This window comes from Rhipicephalus sanguineus, chromosome 6 (genome assembly GCF_013339695.2).
Source record: "Rhipicephalus sanguineus isolate Rsan-2018 chromosome 6, BIME_Rsan_1.4, whole genome shotgun sequence".
NCBI lineage: Eukaryota > Metazoa > Arthropoda > Arachnida > Ixodida > Ixodidae > Rhipicephalus > Rhipicephalus sanguineus.
Window position 1 is genome coordinate 42,020,001 of NC_051181.1, and position 12,805 is coordinate 42,032,805.

The window sequence follows — 12,805 nt, forward strand, 5'->3', positions numbered from 1 at the left end:
CTTTCGTACTCGATGGAACTACTGTATCTGAGAATCCCCTGAAGTAAAATTTTCCCCTGTTATTTAATAGAGAAGCAGTTTTTACAAAGACTACAGGTATTAGTCTATGTTATTCTGCACACAAGCTCACTTGCAGTTGTCCGACTGCGCCCAACATATTATTTCAGGCAAGTTGTGCAACAAGCTTGTGCTTCCTAATTACTCGTTCAGCACAATCGGCCCTTTTAGCAAGGAACCAAGGGATGACAGCAGCTCAATAATAGGACTACCGCAACTGAACTTGGACGCGGCATTCATAAAACTGAGTTATTGAACTTCCAGAATAATTTATGGGAGTGTAGGCAGCCTAAAATAGCAACGTAAACAGGCATTTATAGGCATAAAAGCTACGGTTTTAAACCCAAGAATTTTATTGGCCTCTCTCGCCCGTTTTTTGTGTTGGTGGGTGCTGAATGGAGGCTGTTGGTCGGGCTGCTTGCCTGCTCGATCATAATTTCTTCATGTGTTGCCGTCATCATTCATTACCCTTTTGCTTCCCTTTCCCCCTTCCCCAGCGTAGAGTAGGCCGACCTCTCTCACTCAGGCCGACCTCTCTGCCATTCTGTGAATAAATTCTCTCTCTCTTCCTTTAGTTAGGATTCTGAATGTGTTGGTGTTTTTTTATCTTGTCAAACAACTGCCCAATGTAATCGGGTCTGTAAACAAATTTTGAAATCAACGTAAATGCAGACATGTTTGCCTATGATGCAATAATAATCATAGCTGTTAAGGTTTACGTACCAAAACCACCACATGCTTATGGGATACGCTGTCGTGGAGGGCTCCGGACATTTACGACCATCTGGAGTTCATTAACCTGCACCTAAATCTAAGTACACGGGCCTCCAGCATTTCCACTCCATCAAAATGTAGCTGCCACGGCCGGTATTCGATACCGCCAGCTTCGGGTCAGCAGTCAATCACCATAATCACTAGAGCACGGTGGCGGGTGTTTCTCTAATGCAAGGGAAGCATACCATCCGGAAGTGTGTTTACAAAAGTAAGACGGCCTCTTGTGCATCTGCTTAACTCGACTCGCAGGTAAAAGTCCTCTTCTTATTGTTGCTGTTCTTCTCAGGCTATTCTATTAAACCTACCGTGTCCCCCCCCCCTCCAAAAAAAAACTTTATGCAATCAGAAGTCACATGACCTGATTGAGGTTTTGTGACTTTTGGTACACCAGAGCACTCACATTCGTTCACTGAACATGATATGGCACGCGACCCACTTTTATTAGTTTTTTTTTCTCCATTATTCGTGTTTACACCGCCGCCGACAAGGTCTCGCGAAGTATCTTCAGGTCTCGCCAAATCCCGTAAGGCCTCTCCCCTCGTAAGGCATACGAGGATTACGCCTTAATAAGAGGCCTACTTTTACAGCAGTGCGTGTGGTCTACTCTTGGAGAGCTGTGCGCAGCTGTCCTAAGGCTAATGTGGAGTCTGGGGCGACCTGAAAAGCAATCAATGTTCTGAATATGCACGTCTCTCTCTTTCAGGAGGTCATGATGTCTACAGTAAGCTACCTCTACTAATGCGCCGATTAGCGTTTCTGTACTTTGAGAAATTTCCTAATGAATAAATACTGCTACCTAAACAACGTCTTCAGTGATAAAACTAAGCGTCTTCAAGCGCATGATCCCTTTAGTAAAGCAGGTCTTACTGAAGCTATTCAGCTATTCGCTGACGTCGAATATCGTCATTACTAATGCCGACATTTTTTTTTCTTTACAGATGCGATAACGGCAAAAGGGGGTGGCGACCTTTTCGGTAACACACTTGGCAGAGGTCTGCAGGAAAAATTTAGTGAGTGCATACTTCTTTCTTCATTTCTTCGTAGGTGGAAGGACACTGTCAGGCGTTCCTGTCTTTTGTCGTTCCTTTCTGTGTGCAATAATGCTGCACTTGAAAAAAAATTGACATCAGGAAGTGCAAATCGATAAGATTGGCACTTCCTTTTCCTGTTTTCCTATTACTGCGCAAAATAGATGCGTCCTAAGCATGACCGTGGTGGTATACATGTTAACGGTATACTAAGAAGGAAAAATGATTTACTGACTCATGGTTCCGGTCTCTACTGCTGAGCGAGCATGATTTATCATGCGTCCTGACCTACTTGATAGTTATGCTCTGTGTATTTGCATTGGTACATACCAGCTGAGCCCTGGTGGTGAGAGTGCCTACATATTCCTTCCTTGTCAGGTTCCTCGTGAGAGTGCACGCACATCCCTAAATCTTCTTTACCTCTTCCTCGATAACGTAAAGTTGAAGCCGGAAATACTCTCGCTAAGTGTGCTTAAGCTTTACTGACGCAACTATTAATCAATTTGATTGACTGTTTTTTAACATATTTTCCTGATCAGCCACTAAGTATCACTCTTTTCTATTTCAGCAACACCTAATCCACTGAAGAGTAAGTAACCAATTGCGATTTTCCTTGAACACTCTCAGCTGTGTCACCTTACATGCTTCGCATTGCATGTTATAAGACTTGTAGTCATGATATTTAATATATACTGACCCCAAAGTAGCTATTTGTATGGCGAATTGAATGGCATGACACAAAGACGTTATAGTTCCTCCTCAAGTCAGTGTGAAATGTCAAATAGGCCTTTGAGGCATTCTAAATCCGTGTGCTTCACAGTGTTTTTATAGGTCAAGGCAACATAGAGTCAAGTGTGAAATACATGTGTACATCCATAAACCTCTGAATCAAGGGCTAAGGTGGGCTAAAGTGCTGTGACAGACTTCGATCCGCGCTATCGCAGTAATTGCGCAGTGTTGCATGATTGTGCTTGTCTTCAGACACGTACATGGTTAAGAGGAATGTTGCACTGTAAAGTTACACATACTTATCTTTTAATTGTAAGTTCTACATTCAAACGTCAAGGAAGCAAATGAACGAATCCATAGCAATTCTTCATTTTCAATCTTCAAGCATGCGTGTTGTACTGCGTATGTGAATTCAAAATATTATTAGAGTGATTATAGCATACGCAAGTTCAGTATGTCGCAATGTTTCTACATGAAAATGCAACATTCAATGTGAAAGGAATGCTGAACTGGTCGCATTAGCATTTTTTCGGCAACAATCTCTGAACAAACATAACGCTATGAACTTCGTTTGTTATAACCCATAAATAAGCCAACAAAACACAAGTTTCCAAAATAATGATGACTAGGCTGGTTTTGGTGCTGAAACAACGCGTAACCAACTCAATTAAGCTTCAATTATTTGGTACATCGAGCTCCTCACTTCGATGCTAACCAGGCAATGCTCCTATTTATGACGACTGAAACCTGTTAGGCATACCTGGTATGTCATTATCAAAACTGTGCATTGTAATTGCCTTTGAACTGTGTTTCTTAATAAATATAAATCTTTTAAAACGACGTATTAAACAGAACGGAAGATCTCACAGTATTAAATTGTAATGTTTGAATTGTAAGGTGTCTTTGTTTACATGAAGGTGCGAGAAAGCAGTCTAAAAGAACAACATTGATTTTTGTCGTAAAATTATTCGTGGCAACGAAAGCACCGAAACAATACCTCTCAAGCCAACCTTTCATCAAACCAGACATCAACAGTGAACGAGGAGTTCGCTATTTAGGAATATTCCGCTGTGTAAAAAATGTGTGTCAGTGTATAACGTATCTTTTTTTTCTTTCTTTCTTTTCATGGCAGCTGGGTCCACACCGTTCGACTTCCGATTCAGTAAGTCGCTGCTCAAGAGCGGCAGTCGTCCTATTATTTTGCTGTAGTTTTTATTAACGATGAAAAGAGTGTTTCTGATAAGGTGTTCTTGGCGTAAAAATATCGCACCAGTTTTTTTTTTTTTAAGCTGGCCCTTGGCATAGTGACCATAGAATGAACTTCACTGTGCGAATGACTAAAATGTGTCGTTCTCGATTCAATGACAGCTTTACCTAGGAGGAAAAATAAACCACTGTGTTTTATATTTTGGTTGGGAAAAACTTATTTACTATTTAACAAAATATATCCATTCTGCATTATTAAAACAAGCTTTTAATTCTGCAAAAACTTAACATTAATAAAAATGAAGAACAATGAGAAATTAGCAATTGCGCGTTGATGAGCAGCTGCACATGAATGGTTGACGATAGCACTGTCACTCGACTATTCACTATGCAGCATGGTGTCAAGGCCCATTGGCATTGAACTGTCCACAACAACCGTTGAACAGAGAGGAATGTACAAATAGCTCCTAATGTCACGTGGCTTCTCAAGGCCACGTGAAATATTACGCGATGTCTAATGCTTGATCTGTGATTACGACTATCTGCATGGAAAGCTTAACATAATTGAGCCGAATAATGTACAATACAGCCAAACTATCATTATTCGATTGTGATAATTGCCTCAGCTGTCTTGTTTTTTTTTTCTTGCCCTGATCCCTCTCGAACTGTACTCGACATACAGTGATGTTTTTCTCGTTCCTTAGACTAACCGGGTGCCGAACCCGCTTCGGTCCCAAATTTTGGCCTTCTTCCAGGAGGAAGTATATATATAATGACGTAATCGTAAGCAATACATCATCGAGAACGTGTTTCCTCACACAGTTCGTGTAGTGTGCAGTAGTGGCAGGTGCCAAATTACCTGTAGCATATTGCGCGCTTCTTACAAGGCTGTTTCACGTCGCGATCGCAGCGGCAGTTACTTGTAGTCGAGAGCTTTGTTTTCATTTACTTAGAGCTATGCATGTGGTTTCTATGACCTGTAGAAAAGTGAGTCACATATCCGACGCCATAACGTGCTTAGATGTAACATGCTTGTTTACCTTCTACGAGAAATGGCGTCGGAGAACGTGGTGCTGGTTACGCCACCTTAACATTTAGTTATTTCCATTATCTCTGAACAGCAGCCCTGTTCGCACATTGTTCGGCACATAAAAAATTAAAAAAAGGAAAACACGAGGAAATCAGTTTGTATTAAGTAGAGTGTGGACAATAATCGACGCCTGCAAACTTACCAGCCTTAAGCCTTTCTTCCGTGAAAAGGTTTTAAAGGAACTAAGCCTTGGCACATACTCTTTTGCAAGGTAAGTGAAGTGGTTAAACCCGTAATGAATATTTAGATGGAGAAGTTTCTCATAGTGTTATACCATGGACAAGGGTTCTTAGGTGCGTTAGTTGGTTCATGAACATTGTGGCAGAACAGCGCAGACAACGTTCTTCGTCCCCTTGTCTGCGCTGTTCTGCCACAATATACCATGGATTTGTTAATGCGGTTGCACTTGCATATGAACTTTCACCTCGGTTGATATACATAAAGTTTCAAGGCCCTCATTTCGTATGAGTAGCATCCACCCCTGGGTACGCAGTCGTACTGATCATGATTGTGCTCAACTTAAGCAAGCAGTTAAGCGTTAGAGTTACCACAAGTTTAAACTATACAGATTTTCCATTGAACTGTCGACTGCGTAGATAAATGCGGCTATGTAACTGATATATTTTAGTGCAGCTACACCTAAATTGAAGTCAGGGCATATTCAAGGTTTGAGCTTACTTGTATTCAGTCAGAAGTGAAGAAATCTCGTAGCGCAAACGAGGGCGCAAACGCAATCATTTTTGTTTATATGTCAAAAAGAAAACGAGACAGGACTTATATACTCCTGAAAACACGATTTCCTTTATTAAGAACTTGTAGGAAGTTAGATTATCTTCGCATAGCTTGGACATTTAGGTATTAAAGCGCTTAAAGAGGTATGAGGCGTGTTTTAGCTCGAAAAAGCCAAGCCAAAAAAATGGCAACTAATCTAAGCTAACGCAAAATCTACCACATTTGGTTGGCCTGTTATGGAACTTTACATCACCCCGGAGATACAGAACTTAATTCACTTTTACTCAGCTGCGACGGCCTAAATTCGAGAGGAACAGTGCCTCACAGGCAAACTGGCGCTGCAGTTTACGTCTCCGTGACTTATTTAAATTTTTGTGTCCGTTGCAGATTCAGCAAAGCCAGACAATCGTTTCGGTAAGTGGCTATCAGCATGAGATTTTTTTACATAATTGTGCTACTGTCATTGTTGAATCAATTATCTTTTGCCTAGTCATGCTTCCAGCGTCTGGCCCAAGAACTCCCTCGACCTTCGGTGAGTTATCATTCAAATAAACCACATCTTGTCTATCAGAGTACGATTTTCTCTGCCTCTCATAACAGCGAGAGTTTCACCTCAAATAATTCAGCCGCTACGTTCCCTGACTTGGTCATCTTAAATATTCACACTGCTGCCTGCCTTCGTTCGATCAGTATCTCTTCTTCCTAATAATGATGATGAAGATAATAACAATAATAATAATAATAATAATAATAATAATAATAATAATAATAATAATAATAATAATAATAATAATAATAATAATAATAATAATGATAATGATGACAATAATAATCAATCAATCAATCATTTATTTAACGTGCCCAGGAACAACCGTAAGGTCTTTGTGCAGGCGCACGCAAAAAAAACAATAAAAATAAACTATACAATACAGACAGTCTTCAGAAATAAAAAGAGCAAATACACGTAGACAAAGAGAAATGAACACAAAAGGGGAGGAGTAAAATAAGACAACACGAGAAATATTGAAGGGGAATGAAAATTAGATTGCATATATACAACTATGCGGAAAGGCGGAGAAGGGAAGACTTTGTACATTGTGCCATACTATGTCAAAACAGTACAAAGCTCGGATAAAAACAATGATTGTGGACTATGAAAAATGTCAAGATCAAGAAAATTAACATTATAGAGACTTTGTATTCTGTGAACGGTAGAGTGTTGGAAGAAGCAGGCGGGTACATGAAACGGTCTGTTCTCTCTGGTTAACTTACGCGGAATTCGAAAATTAACACAATTGAGAAGTACAGGGCAGGATATAATACTATTAGTAGCAGTAGTAGTGTACTAGTAGTTTACATTGCCCCAAAGACCCTTACGAGAGTATTAGATCGGAAGGCACATCAGCATTGGTCACCGATTATTTATCGTAACTAAAGAAAGGACACAATAACAAAAATCTAAGCATTGATAATGTACTAAATAAGCTTACGAAAAACTTCAAGAAAATTATTAGAAAATTATACGGATAGACATAAGTCTGTAAAAGCAAAACGTCAAAAATCGCCAGAAAATCACTGCAACGCCTTAAAAATAATAAGCTTAGGTGGTTAGTCTTGAGTGCGTTAGGTCTTCAAGCTTGGTTAGGTCAGGTTCAGTGGCAATGTATGAAGATAATGCGTTCCAATCAATTACCGTGCGTGCATGGTAAGAAGGAAAATGCATAATGAGACCACTGGCAATTTATACGTTTGACTTTGTATGGTCTTGATGAGGAATGATAGCTAGTGGTGACAAAAAAAAATCATGTTGAAGTGAAGTGATCAACCTTACGGAAACGTGTTAGGTAGCAAATTTAAGTGCGCTTATTCAAGTGGCCTGCCGTATTCGTTCAGTGTCTCCCACTGAATGAATTCTCCTTTCGCCGAAAACCAGCAAGCCTTTTCAGTATGCCATTTCAACACACTTCTTTCTTATATACTTTTTCAGTCACAAGACCAACGTTCTTCACCGGTGGTGGTGAGTCAGTCGCTTATGAAAATCGATTTCGCTACGTTTCATCGAATTTCTATGGACAAGCAATCGCTATCAACTGCCCAGTCGTCAGTAGATGCATGCGTCTTGCAGAAATAAATGTCACAGTATTATTCCCTCATTTCTAAAGCTTCCTGACTGCTGGTTTCCGTGAGGTGTCCGATATGGTTATTACACAGCAGTTCTCGTTCTAAACTTACTACGTAGGTCAACGAAGATAGACTGCTATACAGTTAAGCACTAATCTTTCAACCCAGTTTTTGGACTGATCGCTTATTGAGCTGAGTAACACTCATCAAAAGTTCCCACGCTAGTGAACTGGTTTGCTTATGCCATAAATATGATAGGTATGCATTGTGCTCCCACTGATCTTGCTCTTATACACAGTAAACTCTAAATGCTGTGTTTTTTTTTCTTTTTCTCTATAGTGAGAATCAGGCCACCGCAGTGCCAGTGATCATAGCCCCGTTGCGTCTGATCATTGCGCGTGCGCATTTGTGTTACTTATAAGCGCATGAAACTGCTTTGTAAAACAAGGTGGCGCGTCACCTGAGCGTTGCCGTTACGTTGGATAAAATATGTGATGGTAATCTAATCGATTTCAATCATAGCGATAGTCTAGCGAACTTACCGCGCTACACACCGCGATGTTTTCTAACGCTGTGACTGCAATTGTACACTACGAAGCAGTGCCTCCGAATTAGAACTGCTGATGAAAATAAGCATGTTACGCATGATACGTGCATTTTAATGTATTTATTGCTGGGTCCGTGCATTGAGATTGATAACTGGGTATGGCTAACGTGAGGTCGCGACTTCGGCATATGAAATCACAAGCAATGTGATTGACTGGGCTGGTGTGTGTATTAAATGCGAAGCATTTCTTAGCGAACCTCAGGCACTTTGGGCGTTTCTATCTACGTATATATCTATCTATCTATCTATCTAGCCGCCTACGTCTGGGCGCTCTCCTGGCCGTCTCCATAACTTCCGATATACCAAAATTGGCATAGCAGGGGATCAGTGTATGGTGAACACGATTCCCTGGTCATGACATGAATAACGCAAAATACCTGTCGCGTACGTCATGACCATTCCTCTCAGTCACGTGTGGCACATACCCGCATACCAGAGTTTATGTTATGCGGGTATGTGCCACTGGTGATACAAAGTCTCAACCAACATAGTAAACGCGAACAAACATATTGACATGCAAGGAAAGTGATAATATAAAAAAATCACAGCATATCCACGGAGTGAATGACGATGAGTGGGCGAAGCTGCGGAGGTTCATCGGTGAACCGTGAATCTTCCGTGAATTCTGCCCAGCACATCATCACCGACGTGAGATCGGGCGCGTTTATACTAAAGGTTCGATGAGTTATGACGACTTGCAGCTTACTTTAATTTTACATGTACGCTGTGAATTTTCATTGTTTAGAAAACCATTGCTTTAGAAAACATCTGGCGTCTTTCGTTAAGCAGCTGGCGTCTTTTCGCTTTGCTTTAGAAACATCTGGCGTTCTTTCGTTTTGCTTTTAGCAAACATCTGGCGTCTTTCGTTGGTTTATTTCATAAATCAACGGCGTTTCGAACAAAATTTTTATTGTTTAATCACGCACAGGAGAAATCTCACCAGGCACTACCTTGGAGGTAAACAATGGCTGCTAATGGGAATGAGAGACAGAAGAAGTCGGCTTTTAGCTAACACTTACACTTCTACTAACGTTTCCTACTGGAACATGCCAATGGCTGCTAATGGGGAATGAGAGACAGAAGAATTCGGCTTTTAGTTAACGCGCACGCTGCGAATTTTTTATTGTTCAACAACGCACAGGAAAAATCTCCCACCGGCACCACCTTGGAGGTCAAGATCTGGTACTAGCGTTACGACTGGTTACGCACTACTACGACTACGAGGGACGAACGGGTGCCGCCTTAAGGAGCTTCGCCCCTAAAATTGTTGGGGCTTTAATTTTGACCTTCTGGCTTTCTTTAATGTTCACGGGATCGCACAGTACGCGGGCATCAAGCAACCACCGAAATGCGACCGCCGTGGCCGGGATCGAACCCGCGACCTTCGGGTCAGCAGCCGAACACCGTAACCGCTACACCACCGTGGCGGACACAAGGAAAGTGAGGAAACTGAAAACAGAACACCTCTAGAAGACGCTCAACTACAATGCACTCGTTCACGTGTTCCGCACGTGGACCACGTCGATTACGCAAAAACCGGGGTCAATGCTTCCTACAGTAAATCTGCCGAGAGAACCAGGCCGCTCATCATTACCGGTGACTTCAACATTCATTTATCAAGACCCAACAACGCTTGGTCCTTATACTGCGTGAAAGACGGCTTGGATGTGGACTGGGAATCAAAAGACCTCGCTGCCACGTCCACGACAGGAAGCATAATAGATTATTTCATCGTAAGAGGCATCCAGGATTTCCACCAGCGCACTATACCTCGCACTTCACTTCACTTAGACTCCTCATAACCGCGATCACGAACGGATCCGATTAACAAGTCCGGTCCAGCTGCTGGTGCTCACTGATCACGGTGATGATAACCTTATTCAAGAACTGTCAAGAATCCTTTCTACACATACACACGGGTTTGTGAAACGTGCGTGCGTTGTCCGTCATAACGGACAAGTATAAGCATAACAACTGTAACTGTGACTCTAACGTACGTGCAGTGTGCCTGCGCGTGCCACTCGGATGCGTACATCTGTACATATCCAGGGGAACTTTCTGAATGAAGCTTAGTTGCGTGTAACGCCGGTCCTGTGCATTTGCGTTTCGTCTTTGTGCTGTTCGGATTCGCGCTATCCACTATTGAAGAATATAAGCACTACATATCAGCTTACCGCGTCTGGTGATGGTAACACCCATGTTGCTGTTGGCATCGTCATGCAACTGTAAACAACTGGTTATATAATACATATGCGACTGTTCAGCATATGAGTGTGCGTATACCACTTTCACATTTCTCTAGCGTCATTCCTTAACATTTCGCTCAATGTGAAAAATTACGCCGCACTCACCATCCCGCGCATGCTTCGCGTAACATCGATTCCCACGGTACGTGGGATCTGCCGAATTTTTTGATGAAATGGAATTTTAAAAAATATGGCCGCTTCGCACTAGTGGCGCAACGCCTGAAGCCTCTCTTGTCTTTCTTTGTTTCTTGTATCTCTTTTTTGTACCTGTTGTTTTCTGTTTCATTCTTTCTATTTCTTTCTTTCTTGCTCTCTCTATTTCTTTCTCTTCCTCACTCTTTCTATCGTTATGTTTTCCCTTCCTTTCTCTCTCCTTGGTTCTCTTAACTTATCTCTTTCTTTCTTTCTTTCTTTCTTTCTTTCTTTCTTTCTTTCTTTCTTTCTTTCTTTCTTTCTTTCTTTCTTTCTTTCTTTCTGTGTATTGCTCTCTGTTTTTCTATCTTTTTTCGTGTCTGTTCCTTTCTATCTGTTTCTCTCTCGTTTTATGTATTTCTCTCTCTCTCTCTGCTTTTCCCTCTCTTTCTTTCTCTTTCGGTCTTGCTTTCTGTGTTTTCTATTTCTTTTCCGTGTCTGTTTCTTTCTTTCTCTTTTTCTTCTTTCTATCTTTTTATGTCTTTATTCCTTTTATTTCTCTCTATTTTTCTCTTTCTCTCTATCTCTCTCTCTTTCACGTGTTGCACGTGCTCCACTTCGGCGAGCAGAGTTTTCGTTTAACGCTCGCACATGCTGTGCATGGTAGTGGGGCTTGCCCAATTCCTGTGGTGCAGATCCACCTGCGGTTTTCTGCGGACTTCAAAGCTTTAGAGCGCAGCTGTTAGGCGCCAGTTCCCGAATTGAGCGGCCTCGCCGTCGGCGTCGGTGTCGTAACCGAGCGAACGGGTATGTGCCACAGGAATCGGGCAAGCCCCACTACCACGTAGAGCAGGTGCCAGTGTCAAAAGAAAACGAACACGTGAGAAACAGAGGGGGGGGGGGGGAGAAACAATGAAATGGAAAATATAGACAAAGAAACAGAGAGAGAGAGAGTAAGAAAGCAATAAAAGAAAAGAGGAAGAGAAGAATCGAGACTAAATAAGGGAATAAAGACATAAAAATATAGAGAGACAGATAAAACCATATAGAAAGAGAGAGAGAGGAAAAAAAGACACGAAAAAGAGAAAAGAAAGAGAGAGAAAGAACCAGAGAGAGAGTAAGAGATATAGAAAAGGACAGAGAATGAAAGATATAAAAAAAATTCGGCAGATCCCACGTACCGTGGGAATCGATGTTATGCGAAGCATGCGCGGGATGGTGACTGCGGCGTAATTTTTCACATTGAGCCAAATGTCAAGGAATGACGCTAGAGAAATGTGGAAGTGGTATACGCACACTCATATGCTGAAGAGTTGCATATGTATTATATAACCAGCTGTTTACAGTTGTATGACGATGCCAACAGCAACATGGGTGTTACCATCACCAGACCCGGTAAGCTGATATGTAGTGCTTATATTCTTCAATAGTGGATAGGGCGAATCCGAACAGCACAAAGACGAAACGCAAATGCACAGGACCGGCGTTACACGCAACTAAGCTTCATTCAGAAACGTTCCCCTGGATATGTACACATGTACACATCCGAGTGGCACGCTCAGGCACACTGCACGTACGTTAGAGTCACAGTTACAGTTGTTATGCATATACTTGTCCGTTATGACGGACAACGCACGCACGTTTCACAAACACGTGTGTATGTGTAGAAGGGATTCTCGACAGTTCTTGAATAAGGTTATCATCACCGTGATCAGTGAGCACCAGCAGCTGGACCGGACTTGTTAATCGGATCCGTTCGTGATCGCGGTTATGAGGAGTCTAAGTGAAGTGAAGTGCGAGGTATAGTGCGCTGGTGGAAATCCTGGATGCCTCTTACGATGAAATAATCTATTATGCTTCCTGTCGTGGACGTGGCAGCGAGGTCTTTTGATTCCCTGTCCACATCCAAGCCGTCTTTCACGCAGTATAAGGACCAAGCGTTGTTGGGTCTTGATAAATGAATGTTGAAGTCACCGGTAATGATGAGCGGCCTGGTTCTCTCGGCAGATTTATTGTAGGAAGCATTGACCCCGGTTTTTGCGTAATCGACGAGGTCCACGTTGCGGAACACGTGAACGAGTGC

At 42.0% G+C, this 12,805-nt stretch overlaps 1 protein-coding gene across 1 annotated transcript in view; it reads left to right on the forward strand.

The window, feature by feature from the left end:
- Nucleotides 1-12,805, forward strand: part of LOC119395730 (salivary glue protein Sgs-3) — a 73,742-nt gene that overhangs the window by 24,905 nt on the left and 36,032 nt on the right. Inside the window, exons 5-10 of the mRNA XM_049416760.1 lie at nt 1,770-1,841; nt 2,428-2,448; nt 3,721-3,750; nt 6,004-6,030; nt 6,107-6,148; nt 7,604-7,633. Coding sequence (XP_049272717.1) covers nt 1,770-1,841; nt 2,428-2,448; nt 3,721-3,750; nt 6,004-6,030; nt 6,107-6,148; nt 7,604-7,633 — 222 coding nt within the window. The remainder of the gene's footprint in view (nt 1-1,769; nt 1,842-2,427; nt 2,449-3,720; nt 3,751-6,003; nt 6,031-6,106; nt 6,149-7,603; nt 7,634-12,805) is intronic.